This window comes from Bufo gargarizans, chromosome 9, assembly GCF_014858855.1.
Source record: "Bufo gargarizans isolate SCDJY-AF-19 chromosome 9, ASM1485885v1, whole genome shotgun sequence".
NCBI lineage: Eukaryota > Metazoa > Chordata > Amphibia > Anura > Bufonidae > Bufo > Bufo gargarizans.
Window position 1 is genome coordinate 104,611,488 of NC_058088.1, and position 16,352 is coordinate 104,627,839.

General features: G+C 44.5%; 1 protein-coding gene across 1 annotated transcript; it reads left to right on the top strand.

Annotated features, from left to right (window-relative positions):
• The first annotated feature begins 457 nt into the window (after nucleotides 1-457).
• Nucleotides 458-9,152, top strand: ASB12 (ankyrin repeat and SOCS box containing 12). Its single transcript, XM_044268387.1, has 3 exons — nucleotides 458-578; nucleotides 3,553-4,400; nucleotides 8,426-9,152. Exons 2-3 carry the CDS (start codon nucleotides 3,584-3,586, stop codon nucleotides 8,557-8,559), a joined length of 951 nt encoding a protein of 316 aa, XP_044124322.1. The 5' UTR covers nucleotides 458-578; nucleotides 3,553-3,583; the 3' UTR covers nucleotides 8,560-9,152.
• Nucleotides 9,153-16,352: the final 7,200 nt, after the last annotated feature.

A 16,352-nucleotide genomic window follows, 5' to 3' on the forward strand; every position in this document is an offset into this window, starting at 1 on the left:
AGGACAACAGCAGAGTTTACAGTGCACATGTAATGTACATGTTCCGTTTAGAGCGGGGTCCCTCTAGTGGGCCCCATGTACCCCAGTCCATCACTGACTGCTCGCACTTGTATGGTTCTTGTTGTGCCGTACATCTGAATACTGTACCAGTGCCATCTCACAACAGCATAGCATCTGTGAAAGCTTATACATTAGGTCTGTGTACTGCAATGTAGGTGAAATCAGCTGTGTGTAAGAGAAGGGGTTTACAACAATGCCTGTCACCCTGCCCCTGGTCTCCCCGTGTAGATCCTAGCACTAAAACAAATGAGCACCTGCCAAGCCCCTCTCTATATTTACCCATCCAGGGAGGTCAGCTCTCCAAGAATGGACATGGCAAGCAGAGCCTCTCTAGTGGTATTTTTAGCTCAGTCCTTATCCATTTGTTGAAAGTGTATTTTAATCACTCCCAGTCACAGTCCCACACTTGCTTGGGTAATTGTTGGGTCCTTCTTAGTAATAGGAGAACACGTATAGTTGGCATCATGATGTTAAATCAGCCGGGAGAATTGTATTGAGTCATTCCACGGCTTATAAAGGTAAGATACAATGATCACCAGATGGTCACCTTGAGGGTTTCATCGCATCTTTGTCTGAGAGACCTGTGAGAACGTTCTATATCTATCTAGTGGCTTAAATGAAATGTAATCAGCGCCATGTATTTTATTCTACAGGTCACTAGAGCAGTACTGTATAGACTGGCACTGGCAACCAAAATGTATATGTTTCATATTTCTAGAATTATTGAAAGACTTATTAATTATATTGTAATTACAATGCTGTAGTATTTGAGAATGAGTTGTAATTGTGCAAGTGTAATAATAATAGTAAAAATAATAATAACCTGTGTTACATTTTAACTATGTAACCTATTGAACTAATTAGCTTCACTAACCATGAAGATCAATAGAGGCGATCCAAGATTGTATATAGAAGTATAAGACGTAACATATCTTCCTATAATCGTTCTTAGCTAACTACAGAAAAACCCTCCAACTTTACCTCTGCTTTGTTAGTATCATTAGATGTCATGAGCTAGGATTTTTTAAATATATTTTTCATTCTAACAACCCATCAATAGGTCTTGGTATTATATAATATCAGATGGCTTTATAACTGTCCATTAGACTGTCAGTAGAAGACATCAATAAATACAGGTATAATAGTTTCAGCACTGTTATTAATTAGTAGAGAAATGTGTTTCCTTTATTGACTACGTCTTTCTAAAAATATGTAATGACTACTCTTGACTAAAGTTGGACATACCCATGAGATAAAAGTTGGTTAAACCTTAAGATTTTGGCAGAATTGGCCGACTTACTAATTTGTAGGGGGTAGATGTTGGGGGAAACAAGGATTGGGCATGTTGGGTTCCAACATGTTCAATCTTTTGCTTCCTGCAGGAGTTATAGAGATATCTGGCAGCTTCTTGTTCTATTTTCCGTGTTTAAATAAACATGCACTGAGTGTGCAAATGTCTGGCAGGAGAAATAGCTGCCATTGGGGTTGAGGTTCTAATAGGACTTATGGGCAGGGCATACTTCTAAAAGGACATATAAACAGAGTTTATGAGACAGTCCCTTTAATTTAACAGACTAGGGTGTGAATGGCCTAGTAACATGAACCATGAAGAGTTTCCTGCACATTCACCTACATATTCCCTTAGATTAACAATTCAAGCTTTGGCGGAGAATGGCAAGAGGCTCCTTCCAAGCAGATTCTCCTTCTCTCTGTTATCAGCAAAGTTCCAATCTATTATGAAGTCATCTGCTGACTCTCACAAGACAGAATAGTTACTACGGATAAACTGCCTCACAACCACAAGCAGCACATCCCTAGACACCAGTCTGATTGTTCAAGTCTTCTTCTCAAGGTAAAATGAGTGGAGTGTAACAGACAATGTGGCAAGACACTGGTCAAGCAATACTTTATATATTAGACATGATTGCTCATGCATGTAGCAAATCCAAAGATAGGAAAACAATAGTTGCCCAGTCTCTGGGATCTAGAGAATTTTAGCTGATCATAGATATAAAATAGTTAGGATCTGATAAACATGATAAAAGGGGGATACGCTGTAGCCAAACACCAGTGGTAGCGAGTTTCTCCAGTGCTTGGGTATGGTGAAATCCAATCCATCCTTGTTTCCTCCAACAGCCAGTGATGGATTCCCCTATATACTTCAGTGTTTAGCAACAGGATCTGCCAAAATGTATGTAATGGCCATTTCTAGAATCCACCCAGCTATAAAGACCCCCCACTGACAGCTAGAAGGGAGAGGCTGCTGCACACCGTAGAGCATCACACTGCCCAAGAGTCATGGGAGAGGGGTGGACACACACCACCGACTTTTACAGTTGAGAACTTCTAACATGTCTCTATGAGACATCATAAGTTCACTGGAGGGACACAGCACTGTATTTGTCCCAAATACGTCCCAATGGATCTTATAGATTGTATCACTGAATTTAGAATATGAATGTTTAAAGAGGACCTTTCACTATAATAAAAAATCTAAACTAACTATACAGGCATGTAGAGCGGCGCCCAGGGATCTCCCTGCACTTACTGTTATACCTGGATGCCGCTCCGTTCTCCCGGTATAGCCTCCGGTATCTTCATAGTTAGGCTCCACTCAGTGGAACCTGCCGGCGTCTCCTTCTCCCAGGCTGTAGCGCTGGCCAATCGCAGCGCTCAGCTCAAAGCCTGAGAGTTTGCGATTGGCCAGCGCTACAGCCTGGGAGAAGGAGACGCTGGCAGGTTCCACTGGGTGGAGCCTAACATATGAAGATACCGGAGGCTATACCGGGAGAACGGAGCGGCACCCAGGTATAACAGTAGGTGCAGGGAGATCCCTTTGCGCCGCTCTCCATGTCTGTATAGTTAGTTTATATTTTTTATTCTAGTGAAAGGTCCTCTTTAAGGTTATCAGATATGAGCACCGTGAAAAATGACTGAGACTTGTAGAGTTCTCTTACTGTCCTCGTAGTATATTTTGGAGACAGATTTGATTGTGTTGCAGTGGCCGATTTTACCTGGATTGCTGGTGGTCCTTCCTTTCTTGTTGTTAAATCCTACACTATGAAGGCTATGTTGTTGGAACCCTGCACTTTAAAGCTGAGCTGACTATTGCTTCATTAACTTGCTACTGCGTTATTCCCATCTCTGGCACTAGCACTTGTCTCCAGAGAAGGGGCTCTCCGACCCCCATCAAGCCTGTTGCATTCACCACTCTGAATGCAGAGGTGGTTACACTTCCTGAGTCCCATAGAAGTGAATGTAGAGAGTCATGCAAGTGCAACCACCCCTTCATTCACAGTGGCACATTCAACAGGCAGGATGGGGTACAAGGTGGGACCCGCATCTATTAGACAATTTCGGTATATCCTGTTGATAGAATGGGAATACCACTTTAATATGTGTAGTGAATGAAAACATGATATCCTGAAAAACTGTAATGTTGAGAAATTTAGCTCCAAATATTCACATTCTGTTTCTGCTCTGCTTTTACAGCTTTAACATCTAAGATTGGTTTGCACTGAAAATGGTAATCTGCAGATGTCTGAAGATGAGTGTCATGGATATCACAAAGATGTTTTCTCTCCTAAGAAAAGGAGAAGAAGATGAGGGGGCAGCTGTAGAGCACCGTGAACTACATATGGCAGTTACAATGGATAACCCTGAATATTTATCAAGTCTACTTTCAGAAGACAAATATAAGAAATTGGTCAACAGTCAGAGTGGTTGGGGTGTTCCAGTGACCCCTCTTCGCTTGGCTGCCTCCAAAGGCTCTTTAGAATGCTTAAAGATTCTTCTGGCTAATGGGGCAGAAGTGGACATCTTGGATGTGAAAGCCCAAACCCCATTATTCACTGCAGTTAGTGGTGGCCATTTTGACTGTGTCAGAGAATTACTCAAAGCTGGAGCTTGTCCTTCAGGAAGCATTTATAACAACTGTACTCCAGTACTGAATGCTGCCAGGGAAGGCAATACTAGTATCTTACGAGAACTGTTAGATTATGGCGCAGAACCTAATGTGAAATGCAAGTTACCCAACCTGACTACAAATATTGCAACAACTACAGGACCATTGTACCTCTCAGCTGTCTATGGGCACTTGGAGTGTTTTAGAATCCTGCTTCTTTATGGGGCTGACCCAGACTACAACTGCACTGATGAGAAACTTCTGAAAAGGATAAAATGCCCTAAAACAGTACTAGATGTGTGCCTCAAGCATGGATGTAGGACATCATTTGTGAAATTACTTGTTGATTTTGGAGCCAATGTCTATTTGCCTGATATCCATATTTCTAAGTCATTCCCCAATCATGAGGCAATGGAACTTCTGGCAAGAAATAAAGGTAATTGTTGAAGTTGAGGTAAAGAATCTCGGAACTGTTACATATTTATATCAATTTTATCTGGAAACATATACAGTATAACTGTCCGTGTGCAATGCTACACAAATTAGCCTTCTCTCCAAAAAGAAAAGAAAGCTCAGTCTATGATGTCACCAGATTTAAGGTAGCTATCCTATCCAATGATTGACCTTTTAAACAGGCTTTGATATAGAACTTTGATGATAGCTAAGCCAGTACCTCATCTGCAGACAGCTGTTTCGAGGTGATTGCCCCTCATCAGTGCAGAGCAGAGAACTGGCTTAACTGGTTAAGAGGTCTTTTTCAGGATTCAAGGATACTATTTCTCTATGTGATGGGTGTAATCTTATAGGCCATGCAGTGCTCCTCTGTATTATTGGAGAAAAAAAAAGATATAAACATTAGCTCTCTTTCCAAAAAGAAAAGAAAGATGCCACCAGATGTTGGGGAGCAAATTTGCATATCTTCCCAGAATCCGAAGGAGCATTGCGTGGCCTATAAGACTTCTTATGCCTTCTAGTAGGTGTTCTCCATAAGGATAGTAACCCCCCCCCCCGAATTATATACAATGCGGATATAAATAAATGCAGATATAATTGCAGTCAGACATGTCGTAAAAGTGAGATTGGTGAAGGTTGGGGAGAACTTACACCAATTTCAATAGAAAGGTGGTTATTAGTGTTGAGCGAGCATGCTCGGCACATCGCAGTGTTTGGCCAAATACCTTGTGTGCGATGCTGGAGTCAGTGTATTTAAATCCAATTTACCCTCTATTTCTGAATAGTTTCTACTGGGATTTGAATTCACAACCTTCTACATTAGAGGCAAGGACTTTAACTACTCAGGTATAAAGCTGAATGATAAACTGTGTCAGAAAAACCTTATAGTAGTTTGTCATGTAGTAAGGCCAGGCTTTAGATTGGCGCCAACTGCGGTTGGGAGCCAGCCCCATATTTAAATACCCAAACCCCTGATGTAAATTTACTTTGGGCAGTTGGGAAAAGGTTAAGGGAACAATCTTGGGTACATATAGATCTTATTTATTTTTTATTTTTTGCGAGGGGTTAGAAAACAAGAGAAATTCTGCAATTTTTTTTACGGCATTCTCTGTGCACTATACCCTAAATCATTTATTCTCTGGGTCAGTATGATTTTGGTGATGCCAAGCTTTTTTAAGGTTTTACAACAATTGCAGAATAAAAAATATGTTCAGTTTTTTGTGTCACCACAATCAAAAACCCATAACACTAATTTTTCCCTTTTAATTTTGAGGTACATATGGCATTATGATTTTTGGAAGGCGGGTGACCATATACATTTTTTTTGTAGTTTGACATACACAACGTTATTTTGTGGATGAGTACAAATATGCACAATAATAGAACTTTTTATGTCGCCATATTCTGAGATCTATGATATTTTTATTTTTCTATTTAAGCAGTAAGTAGTGTTCTGAAGTAAATACAGTATATGCTTTTAAGGGGTCCAGAACGTATGCCATAATTGTGGTTTCTAGAGGTTATGGCATTATGTGTGGAAAAAACACTTTAAAGGGGTTTTTAGAGTTATATAAAAAAATCCCCCCATCCAGCAATTGTCATAAAATAATAAAAGAATGTATATTGACTGATTTTATCCTCAGATCTGACGTTCCAATGCTCCCTGCCGGGCTTTGTTGGTTAGGCTGCAGAGATGACGTTCCTGTATACTCTATGTGAATGCTGAGGCCAGTGATTGGCTGCAGTGTATATGGGCATGTCATTGCTGCAGCCAAGAAGATAGGTTCGGAGCATTGGCAGCGGAAGTGGCAGCAGATGTACTAGGTAGGTAGACGTTACTGACTGGGGGTGGATTTTTTAAATAAGGCCCCTTTCTGTGTCTGCTGTGTTTGCCCAACGTTTCCATCAGGAGAATTTCCTGACCAAAACCTCAGACACATGCATTTAACGGATTCCACAGTATATTGAATACCCGGTGAATACATTAATTGTACACTACATACACAATGTGAAAACAGCCCGTCAGTCAACCCATTTAAAGGGCATCTGTCAGCAGATTTCTATCTATGAAAATTGATGACCTGTTACATGGGCACTTGGCAGCTGCAGGCATCTGTGTTGATCCCATGTTCATATGTGCCTGCATTGCTGAGAAAAGTGTGTTTTAATATATGCAAATAAGCCTTTAAGAGCAGTGGGGGCGTTTCCATTACACCTAGAGGCTCTGCTCTCACTGCAATAGCCACACGCTATTACTTTCATGGAAAGGACCATATATGATGATATTTCACTGCCTGGCCTTGTCAATCAAAGTGGAGAAGGTGTGGCAGCCAGTTTCATAGGTACAAATTAGGGACAAGTGCCCTTTAAAGAGGATCAGTCAGCTCCCCATTCAGTGTACTCATCCTGGACTGCTGTGGACACAGATATACAAAAGCCAGATATCAATCACCGATGAGAGGAGCGAGGGGAGGTAGGGGGAGTGTTCCCCTCTCGAATACAACGCACACCTAAACTATATATTCTTTGATTGTTCTTTCTAGCAGAATGACTAAGTATTTTTTGTGCTATTTGGACTATTAGGCGAGTAGACCTGATCCCATTATATGCGCCCCTTACATATTCGAGCAGCATAGTATGATGACAAATCCAATTTAGGCATGCACCAATTCAGGGTTTGTGGTAGGAATAGAAGGAGTATAAGGGGTAATTTCTTCCAGATTTGTCTATGGGGCAATGGCGGTCACAGACAGCAAAGTGCCCCTTTGATCACCAATGATAAGTGCTGCCCCCTTATATCTCTCCAACAATCCAGCAACAGCTGGAAGCCATGAGATTCATTAGTTCAGTCACTTACATGCGTTTGGGCCCCTTGTGCGGCTGCTCATATAGTATATTTGCCCCGGCTATGGGCTGTGTGTCCTTACAACCTGCACGCCATCCCCTGAAGACGCCGATACCACGGCGAAACATGTAGGGATGCAGGCATAGTTTTTAGTTCAGAATTGGAGAGGCAAGGACCCTAGAAGGGAAGCTAATACACAGCTAAATACACAGCTGGTGTATAGATAGAAACTACCGAAAGGAAAAGGGGAAATGACCTGAGAAATCATCAGGCACCCCGCCAGAATAGAGTGTATCGGAAATACTGATACAACTGAAATGAAAAATACACATCCCTACCTCTCTAACTCTGAGGAATTGTTATCTTATTTGGTCAAGAGTTCCAAGGAAGTTTTTAAAGAGTAATCAATAAAATTTGTGTTTTATATAAAAAATAGTCAGAGAGGTGTACAAAAAGCCACGTTCGGGTCCTAGAGACCCTTGAACTTCACATAGTGCTGTCCATGGCATCATGGTCTTCCCAGTCCTTGTTTACAAGTAATCAGCATGTGACTGCTGCAGCCAATCGATGGCTGTAGTGCTGGCATCTCGGCGCAGTGCTGAGTGGTGAGCATGCGATCGCTGCAGCAGCTGATTGGCTGAAGCAGTCACATGCTGCAAACACAGACTTGAAGACCAACAGAGCACCAGCACTGGATCACCAGGCAAAGCAGAGGTAGTACTATTAACTTCTGAGACTTTTCTTCTGATGGCCTATCCTCTGGATAGGTCATCAGTATCTGATCGATCAGGGCCTGACATCCGGGTCCCCCTGAGAAGGCACCGGCTCTCATCCTGCCAAGCACAGCGCCAACCATTTGATAACGGCTGTGCTTGGTATTGCAGCTCAGCCCCATTTACTTCAGTTGGGCTGAGCTGCACCTAGCCCATGTGACTAATAATCGTGACATCCCACGGCCTAGGGAAAGCTGCAAGAAAACCGCGGCACTACTGTGAGAGCCAGTGTGATCTCAAACAGCTGATCAATGGGGGGTCCTGGGTGTTAGACCCCCACCCATCAGTCTTGGAAAACCTCTTTAATTTTTATCTTACCAAAAACTATTTTTTGAATGATACAGTAATGATATTTCTGGTAACGTATTTATCTCTGCTGTCACTTCACAGTACATCCAAAGTCTCTGATGTCCCAGTGTCGTCTAACCATCTTGAAGCTGTTGAGACAAGTGGAAAAGATGCAACATCTCCAGCAGTTAGAGATCCCTCAGACAATGATCAGATATCTCCTGCATGAGACATAATCAGAGGATAAAGCTGCAGGACGAAAACCTTGACTTTTGGAGACCGTACAGCAGCCATAACTAAGATTAGCATGAAACTTGGCATTACATAAAACTGCTTAGTGGTCTTCAAAGAGGCTGCATGTTATTTATATGAGGTTATCCACCAAAGAGTCAATTCTAGGGTAGATGGAGAGCAGACGTATTATGTGTTTTAATATATTACTGATATTTTGTTTTATAGTCTCTGGCAGTAGCATACCTGCATAGGCGTGGCACACGGTACAAATCCTTGGTGTACCCTGCTTGCCATGGCACTGTCATCCCGGCTACCTACAGCCATTACTAGGGGGAAACTAGTTGCATACAATTTACACAATTCCTATTGAGTGCCTATTGAATCCATATACAGTTAGCGCCACTAGTGGTGGATACAGATTTATAAAGAAACAGAGCTACAGATATAATACAAGAATTATAAAATACTAGCAGAAAGACCTGTCACGGCTGAGGATGGGGAAAACCCTCAGCTGTGCGATGCCAGAAGATGTTATTGGCTGCTCGGCCAGGACGACAGAATTAGGGAGCAGGTCACCTCCTATCGCGTCCCTAACCTGACCCTGACTCCTAACCATATGAGCCAACCCTGATGGTGGGAGGGCTCATACACCGGAACCTAATATTCCTACTCACCCTCAGGATTGCCCTGGAACAAGGAGCAGGGTAAGACGACCTGTTCCTTCTGGACACAGAGGAACAGGAGTCTCACGGGCCAAGCTGCAAGGAGATGGGGTACATAAACAGACGTATGGATATGACAGGAGAACTACTCTTGTTCACACCTACCTGCCACAGCCTTGCTGACTGGATCCCGTGCTCACAAGCTGATGTCCAGACCAAACATAAATGGACACAGCAAACACACATACACACACAGGAACCCAGATCCATTCCTGCATTTAACATGAAAGGAAAACAACATCAACTTAACATCACATATAAACATTTATGAGCACAAGGGTGCCCCAGATGGTATAAGGGACCAGGAGGGTGCCTCCAGCTAACAAACAAGGCTGGAGTATCCCCCAGACTACTAATCTTAACTGAGGCTTTATAGCCCATGTAGCCACACCCACACACAGACACACCCAGTGCACACACACTAGGAAGGAAGTTAACCCTTCCAACACAAGGCAAGGGAAGACGGCCACTTAAAGGGGAAGTACACACATAAACACACACTTCACCTGTTGCCGCGGGCAACGGCATGCGTGGCAACCATGTCCTGGGGATCAGCCAGAAGGCCGAGACACTGCCACCACATGCATACAACACCAAACGTCGTCACGGGCAACCAAGTGAAGGAAAATGTCACTATGCACACCATAGGCCGTGACAAGACCCAACCTTGCACGGGTACATTTCAGATATTTAATTTCATGTTTCCGCGTGTCATAAAAAGATATCAACAGTATCCCCATAACAGTGACCTCTACAGTACCCGCCCCTTTAACAATGACCTCCACAGTGCCCGCCTCTTTAACAATGACCTCCACAGTGCCCGCCCCTTTAATATTAATCTCCACAGTGCCCACCCCTTTAACAGTGAGCTCCACAGTGGCCGCCCCTTTAACATTGACCTTCACAGTGGCGGGCCCAGTAACATTGGCCTCCACAGTGCCCACCCCTTTAGCAGTGACCTCCACAGTGCCCACCCCTTTAACAATGACTGCATCTTTAACAGTGACCTGCACAGTGCCTGCCCCTTTAACAGTGACCTCCACAGTGCCTGCCCCTTTAACAGTTACCTCTACAGTACCCGCCCCTTTAACAATGACCTCCATAGTGTCTGCCCCTTTAACAGTGACCTTCACAGTGGCCGCACCATTGACATTGACCCCCACAGTGCCCGCCCCTTTAACAGTGACCTTCACAGTGCCCGCCCCTTCAACAGTGACTGCCCCTTTTAACATTGACCTTCACAGTACCCGCCCTTTTAACAGTGACCTCCACAGTGCCCGCCCCTTTAACAGTGACCTACCCTTTATCAGTGACCTCCACAATGCTCGCCCCTTTAACAGTGCCTGCCCCTTTAGCAGTGACCTCCTCAGTGCCCACCCCTTTAACATTGACAACTCTTTTAACAGTGACCTTCACTGTGCCTGCCCCTTTAACAGTGATTTCCACAGTGCCCGCTCCTTTAACAGTGACCTCCACAGTGCCCGCCCCTTTAACAGTGACCTCCACACTGCCCGCCCCTTTAACAGTGACCTCTGCACTGCCTGCCCCTTTAACAGTGACCTCCACAGTGCCCACCCCTTTAAAAGTGACCTCCACATTGCCCGCCCATTTTACAGTGCCCGACCCTTTAACAGTGACCTCCAAAGTGTCCGCTTCTTTAACAGTGACCTCCACAGTGTCTGACCCTTTAACATTGACCTCCACAGTGCCCACCACTTTAACAGTGACCTCCACAGTGCCTGCCCCTTTACCAATGACCTCTACAGTGCCTGCCCCTTTAACAATGACCACCCCTTTAACAGTGACCTCCACAGTGCCCGTCCCTTTAAAAGTGACTTCCACAGTGCCCGCCCATTTAATAGTGACTTCCACAGTGCCCGCTGCTTTAACAGAGACCTCCGCAGTGCCTGCCCCTTTAACAATGACCTCCACAGTGCCCGTCCCTTTTAACACCATAGCGCCCGTCCGTTTAATCGTGGCCCCTGCCCCCCATGCATGTAGCAATGTAGTTGTGCCGTCATACGTCATATGACTGAATATTTAAGGATCTGCGAACTGCTAAAACCTGTGATCAGTTTTTATGGCAACCTGGAGTAGGACCTGCGAGCTTCTATTGGCTAATAAGGGACATGTGACCGTGTAAATGGCAGTTCGGATTTAAGTGAAAGGCTTGCTGGCTTCTATTGGCTAATGCAGGTCATATTTTGGGAATATTTCAGGAACGGTGAGTCCTAGAGAGCTGAGATTCCTGGACACCTGATGTACCTATGTGCCAAATTTGGTGAAGATCGGTCCAGTCGTTTGGTCGCGCATAAAGAACATCTAGACAGACAGACGTCTAGACAGACAGACAGAAACTCATTTTTATATATATATAAGAGATAGAATTTGGAGGGCACTCAATTATCTGATGTTGCACAGAATCATCCAATATGTGATCATGCATAAATAATTTATTCCAAGATTAACACATAGAAAAAATCCCAAAATTTCAAAATTAAGATAGAAAATCCTAAAAATACATATAATATGAAATCTATCTTAATGTAACCATAACAATAGAGTTAAATCAGTATAGCATGATTGTCACAGTAATTAATTGATTATGTCCATAGATCATATGATTTGCTGCTTCATATTAATAAAGCAATGATTCTGTGAGGGTGCAAACCTGCAATATATTTCAGAAAAATCAAATGCCCATGATTATTCAAACAACACATTAAAAATGAATATAATTATAATTGTATTTCATAATATAATGGTTGTGGATATCAAATAAATAAAACACTTCAATTGATGTTTGACGAGCTGATAGTAGTAATGATGAACAAATGTCCGATATTGCGCTAATGACACCTTTTGTGGAATTTGTAGTCCCACTAATATATATCTATGGATAATGTGTCAGAGATAATTAATAGCTCTTCTGTGAACGGTTGTCCAATTTGGCGCTTATGACACCTGTTAAAATTTATAGTTCCACTGGTAGATATATCAATACTATGTTAGGGACAATTAGTCTCTTCTGTGGCAACAACATAGTATTCTTTATATATTTATAGCAGATGTTCAAAAAGAACATTAATTACTATGCAGTTGTAACAAACTTACAGTTTACGTTACCGATCCTTGTAGTTGTGAACCGCCTCTGCTGCCGGAGTAGAGCTGTATGGGAGTGGCGTCCCACGTGTTCGGAAGCTGTGGCTTTGATCGACCGCGGAGAACCGGCGTTTATGCACCTTGGTTAAGTACTTAGCCACAGGAGACGAGCGTGTACATAGATGGTATAAATTGCTCCTATTGCGCTGAAGTAGTCAATTGTATGGAGGCAAATGTTCGATACCAATAGTATGGAAGACTGCAGTCAATTACTAGCCGCTCTCGTGTTCACTGCCGATATGGTACACACCATTATGATACGATATGGTACACACAATTCTATATTTCATAATTCTTGCTATTGAACCGACAGTGGGTGTGTTGTGGAGAGTGCACCTAAACTATAGATTTGGGTTGGTAGAGCCACTGTGACAATTTTAGTATTTCACAGATGTAATACACTATTTATTTATATTTTCTACATAAAAACAATATGGTGAACATTAACACATCAATGTAAATGTAGAGAAACCTTAAATATGTGTCCAACTATCTACTGTGGGTTATGAACAACACCAGCGTGTTTATGTGATTGAATGGGGTCCTAGGGTCTTTACCCCAGTAGACGTTCATGATATTTCTAACAGCAAAGGCAAATGAGTTGTAAAGGTGTTATCCTATGAAATATGATAATCAGGTATACAGATGATTGTAATAAAAGTCTGATTTCTTGCTGGGGAACTTAGTGAAGACTTGAATTGGTGTCCTGAGTAGAGTAGAGCGGACACCTGGATGTTCGGGTTCGAGAAGTTCGGCCGAACTTCCCGGAAATGTTCGGGTTCGGGATCCGAACCCGATCCGAACTTCGTCCCGAACCCCATTGAAGTCAATGGGGACTCGAACTTTTCGGCACTAAAAAGGCTGTAAAACAGCCCAGGAAAGGGCTAGAGGGCTGCAAAAGGCAGCAACATGTAGGTAAATCTCATGCAAACAAATGTGGATAGGGAAATGAATTAAAATAAAAATAAAATAAATAAAAATTAACCAATATCAATTGGAGAGAGGTCCCATAGCAGAGAATCTGGCTTCACGTCAGCCACCACTGCAACAGTCCATTGGCATATATTTAGGCCCAGCACCCAGGCAGAGGAGAGAGGTCCCGTAACAGACAATCTGGCTTCATGTCAGCAGAGAATCAGTCTTCATATCATAGCAGAGAATCAGGCTTCACGTCAGCCACCAGTGCAACAGTCCATTGGCATATATTTAGGCCCAGCACCCAGGCAGAGGAGAGAGGTCCCGTAACAGACAATCTGGCTCCATGTCAGCAGAGAATCAGTCTGCATGTCATAGCAGAGAATCAGGCTTCACGTCAGCCACCACTGTAACAGTCCATTGTCATATATTTAGGCCCAGGCACCCAGGCAGAGGAGAGAGGTCCTGTAACAGAGAATCTGGCTTCATGTCAGCAGAGAATCAGTCTGCATGTAATAGCAGAGAATCAGGCTTCACGTCAGCCACCACTGTAACAGTCCATTGTCATATATTTAGGCCCAGGCACCCAGGCAGAGGAGAGAGGTCCCGTAACAGAGAATCTGGCTTCATGTCAGCAGAGAATCAGTCTGCATGTCATAGAGAATCAGGCTTCACGTCAGCCACCACTGTAACAGTCCATTGTCATATATTTAGGCCCAGGCACCCAGCCAGAGGAGAGAGGTCCCGTAACAGAGAATCTGGCTTCATGTCAGCAGAGAATCAGTCTGCATGTCATAGCAGAGAATCAGGCTTCACGTCAGCCACCACTGTAACAGTCCATTGTCATATATTTAGGCCCAGCACCCAGGCAGAGGAGAGAGGTCCCGTAACAGAGGATCTGGCTTCATGTCAGCAGAGAATCAGTCTGCATGTCATAGCAGAGAATGAGGCTTCACGTCAGCCACCACTGCAACAGTCCATTGGCATATATTTAGGCCCAGCACCCAGGCAGAGGAGAGAGGTCCCGTAACAGAGGATCTGGCTTCATGTCAGCAGAGAATCAGTCTGCATGTCATAGCAGAGAATCAGGCTTCACGTCAGCCACCAGTGCAACAGTCCATTGTCATATATTTAGGCCCAGCACCCAGGCAGAGGAGAGAGGTCCCGTAACAGAGGATCTGGCTTCATGTCAGCAGAGAATCAGTCTGCATGTCATAGCAGAGAATCAGGCTTCACGTCAGCCACCACTGCAACAGTCCATTGGCATATATTTAGGCCCAGCACCCAGGCAGAGGAGAGAGGTCCCGTAACAGAGAATCTGTCTTCATGTCAGCAGAGAATTAGTCTGCATGTCATAGCAGAGAATCAGGCTTCACGTCAGCCACCACTGCAACAGTCCATTGGCATATATTTAGGCCCAGTACACAGGCAGAGGAGAGAGGTCCCGTAACAGAGGATCTGGCTTCATGTCAGCAGAGAATCAGTCTGCATGTCATAGCAGAGAATCAGGCTTCACGTCAGCCACCACTGCAACAGTCCATTGTCATATATTTAGGCCCAGCACCCAGGCAGAGGAGAGAGGTCCCGTAACAGAGAATCTGGCTTCATGTCAGCAGAGAATTAGTCTGCATGTCATAGCAGAGAATCAGGCTTCACGTCAGCCACCACTGCAACAGTCCATTGGCATATATTTAGGCCCAGCACACAGGCAGAGGAGAGAGGTCCCGTAACAGAGAATCTGGCTTCATGTCAGCAGAGAATTAGTCTGCATGTCATAGCAGAGAATCAGGCTTCACGTCACCCAACATTGGAACAGTCCATTGGCATATATTTAGGCCCCGGCACCCAGACAGAGGAGAGGTTCATTCAACTTTGGGTAGCCTCGCAATATAATGGTAAAATGAAAATAAAAATAGGATTGAATGAGGAAGTGCCCTGGAGTCCAATAATATATGGTTAAGGGGAGGTAGTTAATGTCTAATCTGGACAAGGGACGGACAGGTCCTGTGGGATCCATGCCTGGTTCATTTTTATGAACGTCAGCTTGTCCACATTGGCTGTAGACAGGCGGCTGCGTTTGTCTGTAATGACGCCCCCTGCCGTGCTGAATACACGTTCAGACAAAACGCTGGCCGCCGGGCAGGCCAGCACCTCCAAGGCATAAAAGGCTATCTCTGGCCACGTGGACAATTTAGAGACCCAGAAGTTGAATGGGGCCGAACCATCAGTCAGTACGTGGAGGGGTGTGCACACGTACTGTTCCACCATGTTAGTGAAATGTTGCCTCCTGCTAACACGTTGCGTATCAGGTGGTGGTGCAGTTAGCTGTGGCGTGTTGACAAAAGTTTTACACATCTCTGCCATGCTAACCCTGCCCTCAGAGGAGCTGGCCGTGACACAGCTGCCTTGGCGACCTCTTGCTCCTCCTCTGCCTTGGCCTTGGGCTTCCACTTGTTCCCCTGTGACATTTGGGAATGCTCTCAGTAGCGCGTCTACCAACGTGCGCTTGTACTCGCGCATCTTCCTATCACGCTCCAGTGCAGGAAGTAAGGTGGGCACATTGTCTTTGTACCGTGGATCCAGCAGGGTGGCAACCCAGTAGTCCACACACGTTAAAATGTAGGCAACTCTGCTGTCGTTGCGCAGGCACTGCAGCATGTAGTCGCTCATGTGTGCCAGGCTGCCCAGGGGTAAGGACAAGCTGTCCTCTGTGGGAGGCATATCGTCATTGTCCTGCCTTTCCCCCCAGCCACGCACCAGTGATGGGCCCGAGCTGCGTTGGGTGCCAGCCCGCTGTGACCATGCTTCATCCTCATCCTCCTCCACCTCCTCCTCATCCTCGTCCTCCTCGTCCTCAAGTAGTGGGCCCTGGCTGGCCACATTTGTACCTGGCCTCTGCTGTTGCAAAAAACCTCCCTCTGAGTCACTTCGAAGAGACTGGCCTGAAAGTGCTAAAAATGACCCCTCTTCCTCCTCCTCCTCCTCCTCCTCTTGGG